Source organism: Saccopteryx leptura, chromosome 3 (genome assembly GCF_036850995.1).
Source record: "Saccopteryx leptura isolate mSacLep1 chromosome 3, mSacLep1_pri_phased_curated, whole genome shotgun sequence".
Classification (NCBI taxonomy): Eukaryota; Metazoa; Chordata; class Mammalia; order Chiroptera; family Emballonuridae; genus Saccopteryx; species Saccopteryx leptura.
Window position 1 is genome coordinate 121331825 of NC_089505.1, and position 15057 is coordinate 121346881.

Here is a 15057-nt window from a genome sequence, read left to right on the forward strand (position 1 = left end):
ATTCAACAAAGTAGGTATTAAGCACCTACTGTGAAGCAAGAACTGGGCTGATAGTGGTGACCTTCCTCTCACAGATTGTGTATTCTAGTGGGGAGGAAGGGAGAATATAGATAGTAAAAGAGTATATAATATGTTGTCAGGGAGTGATAAGTGCTATGATAATAAAAACAGAGGATAGAGAGCACTGGAGGTCCTATTTTAGTTTGAGGGGTCAAGGGTAGGCCTCTCAGAGGAAATGGCATTTGTTCAAAGGCCTGAATAAAATGCAGGAAGAGCATTCCAACCAAAAAGAGCATATCCCCAGCCCTGAGGGAGGAATGTGCTGGCACCTTTGAAGAACAGCAAGAAGACCAGCACGACTGGGACAGAGCAAGGAATGAAGTCTCTTATCTTGCAGGGAATTTCCCCTACACACTCATTTCCTTCTGGACCCTAAAATATTTTACAATACAAAATATTTTTATCCTTTTATTGTGACTATCTGAATGATGAATCATCAAAAGGAGCACAAAGAGTTAAAAAAGGTAAATAAGTAGGGTTGATACTACTAGCTAACTCGATATATCAGCCATCTCCAATCTGCAAAACTCAGCTTGAGGCCTCTCTAAAGCAGAAAAAGTGATTTATTGATAGTCAAGATGGATATGGACTTTAAACCACCATGAGGGTAATGAACAATCTGAAAAAATAAAGTAAAACCACTCCACTCATGACTATCAAATAGAAGAAAACATTCAGAACAAATTTAACAAAAGAAGTGTAAAACCGAAATTGAGACTCATGGACTCTGACAAGAGTGCAGTGGTTACCAGGGGGAGGGGAAGGGAGGAGAGAGAGGGGGTGGGGGAGGGGAAGGGCCATAAAGAAAACCAAATAAAAGGTGACAGAGGACAATTTGACTTTGGGTGATGGGTATACAATATAATCAAATGTCAAAATGATCAGGAAATGTTTTCTCTGAATCTATGTACTCTAATTGATCAATGTCACCCCATTAAAATTAATTGTCTAAATAAAATTGAAAAAAAAAGTGTAAAACATGTACTCTGAAAACCACAAAACCTAATGCAAAGAAATTTAAAAAGACAAGTGGAAAGACATCCATCAAGATAATTTAGACTAGGCCCTGGCCAGTTGGCTCAGTGGTAGAGCGTCGGCCTGGCGTGCAGAAGTCCCGGGTTCAATTCCCGGCCAGGGCACACAGGAAAGGCGCCCATCTGCTTCTCCACCCCTCCCCCTCTCCTTCCTCTCTGTCTCTCTCTTCCCCTCCCGCAGCGAGGCTCCATTGGAGCAAAGATGGCCCAGGAGCTAGGGATGGCTCCTTGGCCTCTGCCCCAGGCGCTAGAGTGTCTCTGGTCCTAACAGAGCAACGCCCCGGAGGGGCAGAGCATCGCCCCCTGGTGGGCAGAGCCTTGCCCCCTGGTGGGCGTGCCAGGTGGATCCCAGTCAGGCGCATACGGGAGTCTGTCTGACTGTCTCTCCCCATTTCCAGCTTCAGAAAAATACACACACAAAAAAAAAATCATTTAGACTACTCTGGATGCTTCCAGCTTCCATATAAACTTTAGCATCAGCTTGTCAATATCTACACAGAAGCCAGCTATAATTCTAATAGGGATTGCATTGATCTGTTGACCAATTTGGGAAATATTGCCTTCTTACTTCATCTCTTAATAGGTCATAAAAAAACCCTCATTATTTTCTAACTACTTCACTATACTTTATTATCTATACTCTTTGGGCATTTATGTCTCCTGTGTTCAGGGCTAGCTTCATGGGCATGGATCCTGAGCAGTCACTCAGGACCCTGCACTCAGAAGGGCTCGTGCATGGTTTAATGCTCTGCTATCGTCATCTTGTTAATATATTTTTAACAAGGAGGCCTGTATTTTCATTTTGCTTCATGATTTACAAATTACGTTGTGGGTCCTGCTTGTATCTGTGTGGTGGAACTACGATACAATGTTATGCTTCTTAGCTCCTCTTTCCAATTCAGGGTTCAAGGCTCTCTGTTGGCAGCTTGAAATAAGACATGGTGGATGTTAGCAAACACTAGAAATCAGCATGAGCACCAGTTTAAAACATTTACCAGCACATGGCTGGACAGGCCACATTGTACAAATACACTCCCACCACCAGCCCACAGACTACTGTGGGTTTTGATAGAATTTCAGAATGGGAAAGAAGGTCTTTTTGGATACCAGTTTACCAGTTATTTATGGCAATGAAGAAAAATGATGACTTCTACCTTGGCATTCTTTCAAAACCTAAATTCAAACCTCCTTTGATTGAAAACTGCCACACTTGAAATCTGACACTCCAGGAGAGCACAAGAAGTCATCCTGAAGGCAGGTTTGCATCAATTGATAAAGGGTTAGAAATCCGGAACTTGCTCCTGCCTCCTCTGGCCAAGCCTGAGATTTGGGTTTATTCTTGCCACTCCCACCTCTACCCGTGGAAGGAGGGAGCTTCCCGGAGGGCACAAAGACGCAGTGGGCTGGGTGATCCTCCCCAAGCTCCACGCTTTTGAAAGCTCACCCTCTCCCTGGGCCCCGGAGGAGTCGGCAGCGCAGAGTGATGGAGTCCTCCTGGCTTGAGATTCTCTGGGCGAGGCCCTTTCATCTGGCATTCGTGTCCTTCCTGACCCTGGGGCTGCTGCAAGCCATCAAGCTCTACCTGCGGAGGCAGAAGCTGCTGCGAGTCCTGCGCGCCTTCCCAGGGCCATCCCCGCACTGGTTTAAAGGGAACCAGCAGGTAGACGGAAGGGAGGGGCGAAGGAGGATGCTGGAAACCGGGCGGGCAGAGAGGCTGCTACTTTGCCTTCCTCCCTCCCATCCTCCCATCCTCCCATCCTGCACAGACCTCTCTGGGCCAGCCTGTGGCTCTCCGCATCTTTTCATTATTCTAGACTTGCTCCCTACAGCTTTGTTGGCTGGGAGGGCGCTATTTCAAAAGACTGAATCCGGAAAAAGAGAGTGGTGTAACTCAGGTCTGTGTCTGCTTCACCAATCTTTTGCATCTATGTACAACATTTAAAGAAATCTTCCACATATATTGCTAAAATTATAAAAAAGTATTATCCTAAATAATATTTATTAATTGCAGAAAATGTGCAAAATTGGACACAATAGTTGCTAACCTTAGTCCATTCTGGCTAGAGAAAGTTAACTGTCTTTTCCTATGATTTTTGTGATGCAGGAACCACCTCCAGCTAAAAAAAAAAAACTGAATAATTTAAAGTTGTAAGGTAGAGGACGCCTGTTACCTTTTGTTGCTCCTGTCCTCTATATCCACTCCCACCCCTGATTTCTTGTTTTATTAAAAATGTAAAGTACTAATTCTTTTAAATGCATTATTTTCTAAAATTATATAGAAAACAAAAAAGTGAGGTACAAACCACTATTACAATAATAATACTAGCTTTTGTAATTGCCCATGCATTTACCTTTACTGAGATCTTTATTTCTTCACATGGCTTTGGGTTACTTACCAGTGTCCTTTCACTTTTCCTCTGAGCATTTCTTACAGGGCAGGTCTAACGGGAATAAGCTCCCTCAGCTTTTGTCCATCTGGGAATGTCTTGATTTATCCCTCAGTTTTGAAGGACAGTTTTGCTGGATATAGGACTCTTAGCTAAACACTTTTTGTGGTTGATGTGTGTATGTGTGTGTTTAGCACTTTGAATATGTCAGCCCACTGGTTTTTGTCCTTCAAAGTTCCTGATGGGAAATCTGATCATGATCCCTTGTATATAAAGGGATACTTCTCTCTTTCTGCTTTCAAGGTTCGCTTTTTGTCTTTGTCTTTGAAAAGTTTGAGTATAATATGTCTCAGGATGGATCTCTTTGAGTTCCTCTTACTTGGAGGTCACTGATCTTCTTAGATGTCTATATTGATGTATTTCATCAAATTTGGAAAGTTTCAGGCCATTACTTTTTCTTTCTTTCTTTCTTTCTTTCTTTCTTTCTTTTTTTTTTTTTTTTTTTTTTTTTTTTTTAGAGGAGGGGAGACAGAGACAGACTCCTGCATGTGCCCCTACCAAGATCCACCCAGCAAGCCCACTACCAGGTGATGCTCTGCCCATCTGGGGCTTTGCTGTGTTGCTGAGCTACTGAGCTATTCTTAGCATCTGAGGCAGAGGCCTCAGAGCCATCCTCAGCAACCGGGGCCAACTTGCTCAAACCAATAGAGCCATGTCATTACTTTTTAAAATATTCTCTTTATCCTTTTCTCTCTCTTTCATCTCCTTCTAGACTGTATGTTTGTCAATTTGATGGTGTTCCATTGGATTTTTTTGTTTGTTTTGCTTTGTTTTAGTTGGGTTTTTTTTTTTTTTTTTGGTGTTTGTTTTTTTTAATTGTTGTAAGCTCTCTCTGTAACAAGGATCATCATGACGTATAAACTTAAGATCTCGGTGTTTTCTGACTCTACCTTTTCTTGAACATGTGTGGTCAATGTATAATTCTTCTCATATATACAATTGCTTTTGAATGTCCTAGTCTTGAATGTGTGGTTCTCAAATGAGAAAAAAGAGAAAAATGAACAGGAGAAAAAGGCACAGGTCTTTTAAGTTCACTTTAGCCGATGAGAGCAGAGGGGCTTGCAACAATGGAAAGAGGTGCGATAACAATTGCCACTGTCATCTTTCTGTGGCCCTCTCTAATCAGAAGAAGTAATCAGTAATTAGAACCCTAATATCCATTATTTGTAAGACAGGATGCTTCTTCCCCCACCCTCACTCCCTAGTACTGTGTCCATGGTATTCCAGGAGCACTTGCAGCTGCTTGCCATGGCACTGGAGATGGGGAATTGGTAGCTACTACTGTGTGAAGAGCTAAAATGGACAAAAATTAACTGAAGTATACAGTCCAAGCTTTCCCCTAGAAGTTGCAAGCCTTCAATAGATTTCAGAGTTCTAAAATAGGTACATCAGACAAATTCTGCAAGTGCAATGGTTGACTAGGAGGAGAGATAGATTACTGGTGCTTCCTAATCCACAATAATTTCAGAATTCTCTCACCTTTCTGATCATTAGTATGTTTTACGTACCCCTTTTTCTCCCTCTCGCTAACAGATTTTTACCTCTGGTCTTCTGAAATTCAATTAGGATATATTTAGGTATGGCACTTAAGTTTTTGTTACTGTTTGTGTTTTTACTTATTATGCCTGATGCTTTGGTTGGCAATCTTTTCAATCTGAAAACGTATTTATCAGATCTGGGAAATTTTTTGTATACTATTTTCTTAGTTTAGGTTTTCCCAGAAGGCCGTGAGACAAGGATTCAAGAGCATCTCCATTATTTTGGAGATGATGCCAGGAAACTTTGACAAAGGTTTAGGCAGGTGAGATACAGATGAGAAGGCAATCAACGAAGGCTTGGTTCTCCAAGAATTTTCCATTGTGGATAACTGTAGTCCCACAGGTGCATATTCTAGTAGCAAATGTATGTAACACAAAGTTCTGCCTGAAGTGTAAGAGAACTAGGGCATTGTTAGACTAATTTCTGACAGTTGTTGCCGGAAAATCGTTCCTAGGGTGTGTTAAATTTCCACCACTCTAGACTTACGCAGATAGCAAGGGCTCCAGTGGCCAGGGACATCCCTTAGGTTAGTAAGGATTCTGGTTATGATATGCATTGTTATAACCAGATGAAGAGTTATGGACAAGACACTAATAATGAATTGTACAAATTCTTTCACACCTATTTCCTATCACCCTCTCAATTTTTCTCTTTCTCTTTTTTCTCTCCCATCTTTCCAGAACTCCTGTTGGTTGGATATGGACCTCATGGGTGGAGCCTCTATTTAAAAACACATAAATACTTTTTTTAAATTTTATCTTTCTATAATTTTTAAAACTTTGGCTATCATAATTTTAATTTCTAAGTGTTCTTTCTTATTCTTCATTTATTCTTGTATCAATAACCTTGTAATGCACTGTAAAAATCCTAAAACTTAGTGGCTTAACAGAACAAGAAAATCCAATTAGATTTTTTTCTTTTGTTATTTGTGCTTTTGTTGTCATATCTTAGAAACCACTGCCAAATTCAAGGTTTTTCTTCTAAGAGTTTCAGCTCTTTTATTTAGATCTCTGACCTATTTTGGGTTTTGTATATTGTGTGAGGTAGGGTACAACTTCATTCTTTTGCATGTGAATATCCAGTTATCTCAGCACCATTTGTTGAAAAGACTGTTCTTTCCCCCATTGAATTGTTTTGGGGCCTGACTAGGAAAAACCTAGTGTATCATTCTATGTATCTACTTTACTTGCATAAAACTACCACACCCACAACATTTCTGACACTACAGTTCTTACAGTTTTCCCCACACCAAACAGTTCTGTGACACCAACACATATCATACAAATTAACTCAATCCTGATACTGTCTACCAGAAGATAGTATCAGATATCACAGTTTAAGGGTTCAGTCCTCACCCTGACTTCAGATGCCAATTGCAAGTCCAGGTTGTTACCAGTGCTTCTGACCAATCAGTTATAAATGAAGGTTCCTGTGACCCTCTCCTCAAGTTGGATTAATTTGACAGAAAGCCTCAGAGAACTCAAAAAGCAGTTTACTTGCTGATTACTGGTTTATTATAAAAAGATATAATAAGGGAATCAGTGAACATCCAGACAGAAGAGATGCATGGGACAAGATATGTGGGGCGGGATGCAGAGCTTCCCTGTCCTTTCCAGGTGTGTCACCCTCCTAGCTCCTCCGCATGCTCCCCAGCCCGGAAGGTCTCCAAACTGTACCTTTCAGGTTCTTATGGAGGCTTCATCATATCAGAATGATCAGTCAGTAACTCCTTTTCTTAGCCCTCTGCCCTCTTGGAACAATGGGAGGTGGGACTGAAAGTTCTACACTTCTAATCATGGCTTAGTCTTTCTGATGACCTGCTTCCATTCAGGAGCCCACAAGAATCACCTCCCTGGGACAAAGACACTGCCATCACCAGGAAAGTGCAAGGGATTAAGAACCCAGTGTCGGGAACCAGGCTCAAAGACTAAATGTTAGAACAAAAGATGTTCCTAATACTCTTATCACTTAGAAATTACAAGGGTTCTGGGAGCTCTGTGCTAGGAACTTGGGGAATCTATCTATCTATCTATCTATCTATCTATCTATCTATCTATCTATCTATCTAACTATCTATATTTCTACAATCTCAGAGCACCTTGTAAAAAATAAATGGACTGTAAACTTGAAGTTTTATTTCTGTATTCTCAATTGTAAATAATTGGTCTATGTGTCTATCCTCATGCCATTACCACACTGTTGTATTGTATTTAATTACTGTTGCCTTGTGGTAAGCTCTGAAATCAGGAAGCATAAGTTCTTTTACATCGTTCTTTTTCGAGATCATTTAGACTACTCTGGATGCTTCCAGCTTCCATATAAACTTGAGCATTAGCTTGTCAACATCTACACAGAAGCCAGCTATAATTCTAATAGGGATTGCATTGATCTGTAGACCAATTTGGGAAATATTGCCTTCGTAACAATATTAAGTCTTCAGATCCATGAACATGGATGTCTTTCCACTTGTCTTTTTAAATTTCTTTCCACTAGGTTTTGTGGTTTTCAGAGTACATCTTTTACACTTCTTTTGTTAAATTTATTCTGAATGTTTTCTTCTATTTGATAGTCATGAATGAAGTGGTTTTACTTTATTTTTTAGATTGTTCATTGACATCATGGTGTTTTAAAGTCATATCCCTCTTGACTATCAATAAATTAATTTTATATTTTAGAGAGGCCTCTAGCTGGGTTTTGCAGATTTAAGATGACTGATATATCAAGTTGGCTAATATTACCAACCCTACCTATTTGCCTTTTTTTAATCCTTTATGTTCCTTTTGATGATTCACACTCAGATAATCACAAGAGAAGAGTGGAAGTATTTTGCTCTTTAAAACAGTTTAGGGTACAGAAGGAAATGAGTGTGTAGGAGAAATTTCCTACAAAACAACAGACGTCATTCTTTGCTCTGTCCCAGTCGTGCTGGTCTTCTTGCTGTTCTTCAAAGGTGCCAGCACATTCCTCCCTCAGGGCTGGGGATATGCTCTTCTTTGGTTGGAATGCTCTCCCTGCGCTTTATTCAGGCCTTTGAACAAATGTCACTTCCTCTGAGAGGCCTGCCCTTGACCCCTCAAACTAAAATAGGACCTCCAATGCTCTCTATCCTCTGTTTTTATTATCATAGCACTTATCATTCTGAGAACATATTATATACTTTTTTACTATATTGTCCACTCCTTTCCACTAGAACACAAAATGTGTGAAAGGAAGATCACCACTATCAGCCCAGTTCTTGCTTCACAGTAGGTGCTTAGTACCTACTTTGTTGAATCCACAGAGTAGATACTAAATAAATTCATTCATTCCCAGATCTATTGACTACAAAGAATAAAACAGGTAGAGTGACACTTATTCAGTAGACCAAGGAATCCCAACCAGTGTGTGGGAACTTGTATGTTGTATGTAATTAAGGGAAAGTATATGTAGCTTTTTTAAAAAGTAAGAAACTTGGGCTCTGGAGTTCAACCTGGGTTTGAATATTTCCTGCTAGTTGGAACTGTACAACTTCAGACAGGTTATTTAACTTCTCTAAGGTTCAATTTCCTCATCTGTAAAATGCAATTGTATTGCTTCACAGGGTCCTGATGTAGAAATGAAAGAATATAAAACATGAAAACACTTGGAAGCACCCAGCTCATAGTAACGCTTGGTAAATGTCAGCTGTTGGGAAAACATGCTCATGTTTGTCAGTGTTTTCTTAGTCTCCTGGGACTAAGCAAATTCCGAATTTCTGAACAATGCTTCCTAAATCTGTGTAATATGTATTTTCAAATGTATTTAATGTTGCAGTGGAAGAAAAATATAAATTCATATATTACAGAATTCACAATAACTTCTGTCCTTATTGTCTGGACAAGAGTTACTAAAATTATAACCAAATGTTTGTGGCTGAGGGTGTCCATGGTCATTTTTAACCTAAAGAGATAATCCTCATACTACGCTATAATTGCTATAAGGACAGTGACCTTGCCTTTCTTATATTTCTCTGCATCTCTATCACTTGGTGCATATATTAGGCAGTTAGTAGTCATCAATTTTTATTTTGCTAATTTTTGAATATTAGCATTGTTAGAAAACATCACTCATGTTGTCAGTGGGTGTTTGTCACTGGCTTGATTGTCAGAATAAGAGCAAATCAGAGTCTGCAGGAACTAATGTCAACAGTCTCAATCTTTTAGGGGTGCTGAACTATCTAGGGAGCACTTCATAAATTAGAGGTGCTAGCTGATATCAAATGAAATTAGGAGCCAAAGTTTTCCACTTCTTCTGAGGGTAAGAACAAATATTTGTCGCGGTACAGCCACGACAAGTCTGTTATGGGGTCCTCGAACGGGAAAAGGTATGGAATTAAATAAATGATAGAGAATTAAAGATATATTCATAAAGATGGGTTCAGGAGGACCACACGGCAAGCAGTCTCTACTGCTCCTAAGCAGATGCAATGCCACCCCCAGAAGCACAACCGTCTTTATTCAGGGAAAAAAACGTGGTCCATTAGCAATTCAATTGTTTCCAAGACAGCTCAAAGACAACCCCCACCATACCATTTAGATCTAACTTTACACCAATAAGAAACTAGCTTCCAGCCTCCTCCGGAGAACATGGGTGGGACAAGCAATAATCAGGTATAGCTCTTTGTTAACTGGGCAGGTGAGATAAGTGGTTAGGTCCAGCACCTGTCCCCTGGATATAAAAACACCCTGTTTATATTTTGGTCCCCAACAGATCCCGCTTTTGTATTTATTAAAACTTCAAATTCACGTGTTATGATTCATACTCATCTGAATTCCCATGGTTGGTTTTGGAGGCAGACTGGAAAAATATAAAATAAACAACAATATTAAAACAGCCAATGCTAATAGATACTATAACAAGTGTCCTAATACAATGAAGTGATTAAAGCCTATTAGATTATCAAGCAAAGTCTTAACTAATACAACAGAATCTAAAATAAAATTCTTAGTCTTAATGACCTTAACATGTTAATGTAATTTCACCAAGTCCATGTTGATACCATCACCGCTTCATATTATTTGTAAATGTAACCCAATCCTATTTCAGTCTGAGAAATGTCCCAAGGAGCAGGAGTCACATACATTCAGGAAAAGTCCACAAGGCACTGGAGTTGTGGTCACATTTCCATGCTTTGCAGCTATAGTCCAAGTCCCAATGACCACTGCTTCTAGCTGGTAATAATTTGGGTAGACTGGAAAAGCCGTCTGCAGCACGTATGGAGACGGAGCTTCTGTTTTCTTTAAACTGGAGAGGTGAACCCAGGGTGCCTTTCTCTGGAGCCTTGCAACCATGGCGTGGTGAAGAGAACCTGAGGATACACTATGCTGGGTGGCAAAGGTAAATTCGTCTAAATTAGGAGCAAGTCCCAGCCTAAAATAGGCATGGGGCATTGAGGCAAGAAGAATAAAGGAAACACTAAGTATTAAACAAAGCAGCAGAAAATAAGACTATCAACACCCACAACAGAGATCTTCGAGGGATGAATAAAAACCTGAATATTCAGGCAAGGCATAGTAAGTAGCCCTTGTGTCCATAAGAAATGAGATCAATTTACCTGCTACTTGGAAGAAATAACCAGGCTCATCCACAGCGACGTGAGATGGGGCCAATGGCTCTGGGCACCTTTAGTCTTCAGTGGCAAGCCCCAGTAGGCTGGCAAGGTCAGGTCACAGGTAGCTGGAGCAAGGCTGGAAGAGACTGAACCCTCCCTTGGAGGAGTGAGGGGGCAGCTTACCTTCCAGTGTCCCCTTTTTTCATAGCAAAGGCATGTCCCTGGTGGGGGCAGAGAAGCCTGGCAGGCTTTAGCTCAATGACCTTTTGTTCCACTCTTGAAGCAGGACCCTGATGTCCTATGAAGCCACTTCGGGGTGTTGGAGCCTTTATGGGTGTATGCCAAGAGCTGGTATTTTGCCTGATCTCTTTTTGGGCTCTGTCTGCCTTTTCTGTTCCTCTCTTGGTCATTATAGACCTTAAAAGCCATGCTCAGGAGATCTCGTTGAGAGGTTTGAGGGTCCCCGTCTGCCTATATAAACTTTTTCCGTATATCTGGAGCTAATTGGAAAAAAAAAAAAAAAACAGCGTTATTATCTGGATAACAGATTTGACAGAGAAAGGGACGAGAGCAAAGTAAAACAAGCCTTATACAATTGCTCTTGTGAAGTGAGTCTCTCACCCAGGGTCATGGTGTCTCACCAACCATTCAGGAACCCACTGAGGAGCTTCAGCAGACCTAGGAAAAACACACACATATCCTCAGCCCTGTAGAGAACAGGGTCTGGCCCTTGCCAGATTCCTGTGAGTGGGTCCCTCCATCACACCTCAGGGAAAGCTTTCCTTGCAGGGTTCCAGAGTCTTTCTGCTGCTGAATGACCCTGTACATCAATATTCAGAAAATTTAAAGTAAAAAGAGCATGACAAAGAAGATTTGTAGGAGTTTGAGGGTATAATTCCCCCTTTTTAATTTTTTCTAATTGATTTTTAAACGTTTGATGTGCACGCTCTACAATGCCTTGACCTTGGGGATTGTAAGGAATTCCCGTCTTTAGGTCAATTCCAAAAGTCTGACAAAATGTAGTAAATGCTTTTCCTACATATGCAGGAGCATTATCAGTTTTAATCAGTTTAGGAAATCCAATAATAGAAAATGCATACAAGCAATGAGCTATAACATGTTTAGTAGCCTCTCCTGTTCTGGCAGAGGCTACTATAAATCCAGAATAAGTATCCACTGTAACGTGGACAAAGGACTGCTTGCCAAATGAAGGTATATGAGTAACATCCATTTGCCAAAGCTGTCCTGGTAGGAGACCTCGAGGGTTAACTCCAAATGAAGGGACAGATTGTAGTATAGGACATCTTGGACAGGATTTAACAATCTGCCGTGCTGCTTCCTGAGAAAGTTGAAACTGTTTACGCAGGGCTGCAGAGTTCTGGTGATGAATAGTATAAAACTGAATTGCTTGATCTGTCATGGTTACTCCAATAATTTTCTTTTGGGTAACTTGATAGACAAGGGCATTCCCTTGTGCTAAAGCTCCAGGGAGCATGGAGTGAGCTCGAATATGTCCTATAAAACATGGAGCTCTATGTTGACATACAAGTCTTTGAAGTAGGAGAAATTGCTGAAATAGTTCCTCATTAGCAGTTGTCCCTAAGACAGTGTCTCTATAGTGGAAATAATCATAAGTAAATATTTGCTGTCTATGTACAGATTAAAGGAGGAACATGGTAAATGCTGAAAAGCCATAATAATGGCATGTAATTCTACTCTTTGAGCTGATTTTAAGGCAATGGTTTCAGTATAAACTTGTCCATCGATTATTAAGCCTGCTATTCCTGAGCTGGACCCATCAGTAAAAACTGTAGACACTTCAGGAATGGGCTTATTAACAATTGTCTTAGGACATACAAATGTAGTAATTAATGAAAATTGAACTATTTTATCAGCTGGGTAGTGAGAATCAATCTGGCCTGTAAAATTTGAAAAAGCAATTTGCCATTTAGTGGAAGTTTCCCAGAGCCATTGTTGTTGATCCTTTGAAAAAGGAACAAAAATAATTTGAGGCTCAAAACCTATAAGTTGTAAAAGTCGCCTACACCCCTTGATAATCAAGGAGGCAACAAGCTCAAAATACGGAGATAAAACTTTTTTAGGAGTAACAGCCAAATGAATCCATTCAATAGGACCTGAAGCTTGCCACAATAGTCCTGTTGGAGTGTAACTCGAGGGACAAATTAATAAGGCAACTGATTCTTCAGGATTTATGCATTTTAGTTGTGCTTGTTGCAAGGCTTTTTCTACAAGCTTTAAAGCTTGCTGTCCCACAGCTGTAAGTAACCGAGAAGTTGGTTCAGCCGAACCTCTAAGAATATCAAAAAGTGGCTTCAGTTCCCCAGTAGTTAATTTCAAGGAAGGTCTAAGCCAATTATATCTCCTAATAATTTCTGGAAATTGTTCAAATTTTACAAATGATCCGTCCTGATTTCTAATTTTTGTGGACGAATTTGTTGTCCCTCAGTAATTTGTCCTAAATAAGAGAAAGGCAAAGATTGCTGTACATTTTCAGGAGCTATATAAAGTCCTGATTCTTTCAAAGAATATTCTAGTTGTTGTGGAATAGTCAGCACAGTGTCTTTATCTGGATGAGCAATAAGAATATCATCCATATAATGAATTATGTATGCCTTAGGGTGCTGCCTTCGTACTGGAGAGATAGCTTGAGCAATATATTTTTGGCACAAGGTAGGACCGTTAGCCATACCTTGAGGCAAAACTCTCAACTGGTATCACTCCATTGGAGCCTGAAAATTAAGTGAAGGAACACTGAATGCAAAATGCTTGCAATCATAAGGGCTTAAAGGAATAGTAAAAAAGCAATCCTTCAAGTCAATAATTACAAGGTGAAAATTCCATGGAATGGCAGTAGGAGAAGGGAGTCCTAGCTAGAGAGGACCCATAATTTCCATAGTCTTATTTATTTCTCTCAAATCTGGAATAGTTTCCAGTTTCCTGATTTCTTTTTAATGACAAATATAGGCGTATTCCATGGACTATTATGGTTCAATGTGTCCAAGCTGTAACTTCTCTTGTATCAATCGAGCAGCTGCCTTAAGTTTCCCCTGAGAAAGGGGCCATTGGTCTACCCATACAGGACTGTCTGATTTCCAAGTAATTGGGTCTGCACAATGCATTATTGGGGTAGCAGGAGCTACCAAGGCCCCTATGCTAAATTTTGATATTCTAACCCCTTAGTGGGCAAAAATTCCTGGTCAAGCATCTGAGTACTAACTAAACTATTAGGACTGACAAGCAACACTCCTATATTTTTTAAAACATCTCTACCCCACAAATTAACTGGTAATCCAGGGAGCACATAAGGCTGAAAAAGTCCAGAATGACCTTCTTTATCTTTCCATTGTAAATAACTAGAGCTTTGTTCAGGAGATTTACTCTGCCCTATACCTTGTAATTCTGTGGCTGCTGCATGAGTGGGCCAGGAAGGAGGCAAATGTAGCTTAGCAATAACAGATACATCAGCTCCAGTATCTAAAAGTCCTTTAAATTTACATCCTTGTATTATTAGTTCCATTTCAGGGTGTTCCTGACTTACTTTTCTAATCCAATAGGCAGCATCAGTGGAACCAAATCCTCGATTCTTTCGGGGTCCCTTTTGCAGGGTTTGGCCCTGTCTTAAAAGAGGTAAAAGGATTAATTGAGCAATTTTCATGTCAGGGGAGATAGTGATTATATTCCTCAGAGTGTGAGCCATTACTTTAATTTCCCCTGTATAACCTGAATCAATTACTCCAGGGAGAACAAAAAATTCTCTCATAGTTAAACTACTTTTGAACAGTAGAGTCCTACTGTGTTACTAGGAAGTGGCCCAAAAATTCCAGTGGGTATGGCTTGAGGTCCCATTTCTGGAGTTAATACGAATTGGGAGGTGGGACCAAGGTCCAGTCCCGCACTGCCCGTTGCTGCCCAGGACAGTTGGGCAATGTTTGGCCTGCTGGAATCAGAATTTGCTGAGGAAACACCGGCATCGCCCCTATTGTTTGATGGGGCTGGGGAGGGCCCCACTGTCCATTTCCCTGAATCACTTGCCCTTCGGCAATATATTTAGACTTACATTCATTTGCCCAATGTTTCCCTCTCCTACAGAGTGGGCAGAGGTCTGGAGTTTTAGGAACTGGCTGCCCATGAATAGGAGGCTGAGGCTGATATCCAGGGAGAGTAGGGCAACTTTTAGCAAAATGTCCCACACCCCGCATTGGAAACAAGGTCCAAGAGCAGCAGTACTTTCCTGGCTTTCCTTTTTTCGTTTGTTTTGCCTTTTATCAAAATATCCTGGAATTCCTGCCTTAGCGTCTGTGGTAAAAGCAAGACCTTGCATGTGTGAAGTCCCAACATCAGTGCATATTCTGATATAGTCCTCTATATTTCCCTTCTTGCGGTGAGG

At 40.5% G+C, this 15057-nt stretch overlaps 1 protein-coding gene across 1 annotated transcript in view; it reads left to right on the top strand.

Annotated features, from left to right (window-relative positions):
* Window positions 1–2557: 2557 nt before the first annotated feature.
* LOC136400113 (cytochrome P450 4X1-like) overlaps window positions 2558–15057 on the top strand; it is a 62454-nt gene continuing 49954 nt past the window's right edge. Inside the window, exon 1 of the mRNA XM_066376207.1 lies at window positions 2558–2754. Coding sequence (XP_066232304.1) covers window positions 2578–2754 — 177 coding nt within the window. The 5' untranslated portion in view covers window positions 2558–2577. The remainder of the gene's footprint in view (window positions 2755–15057) is intronic.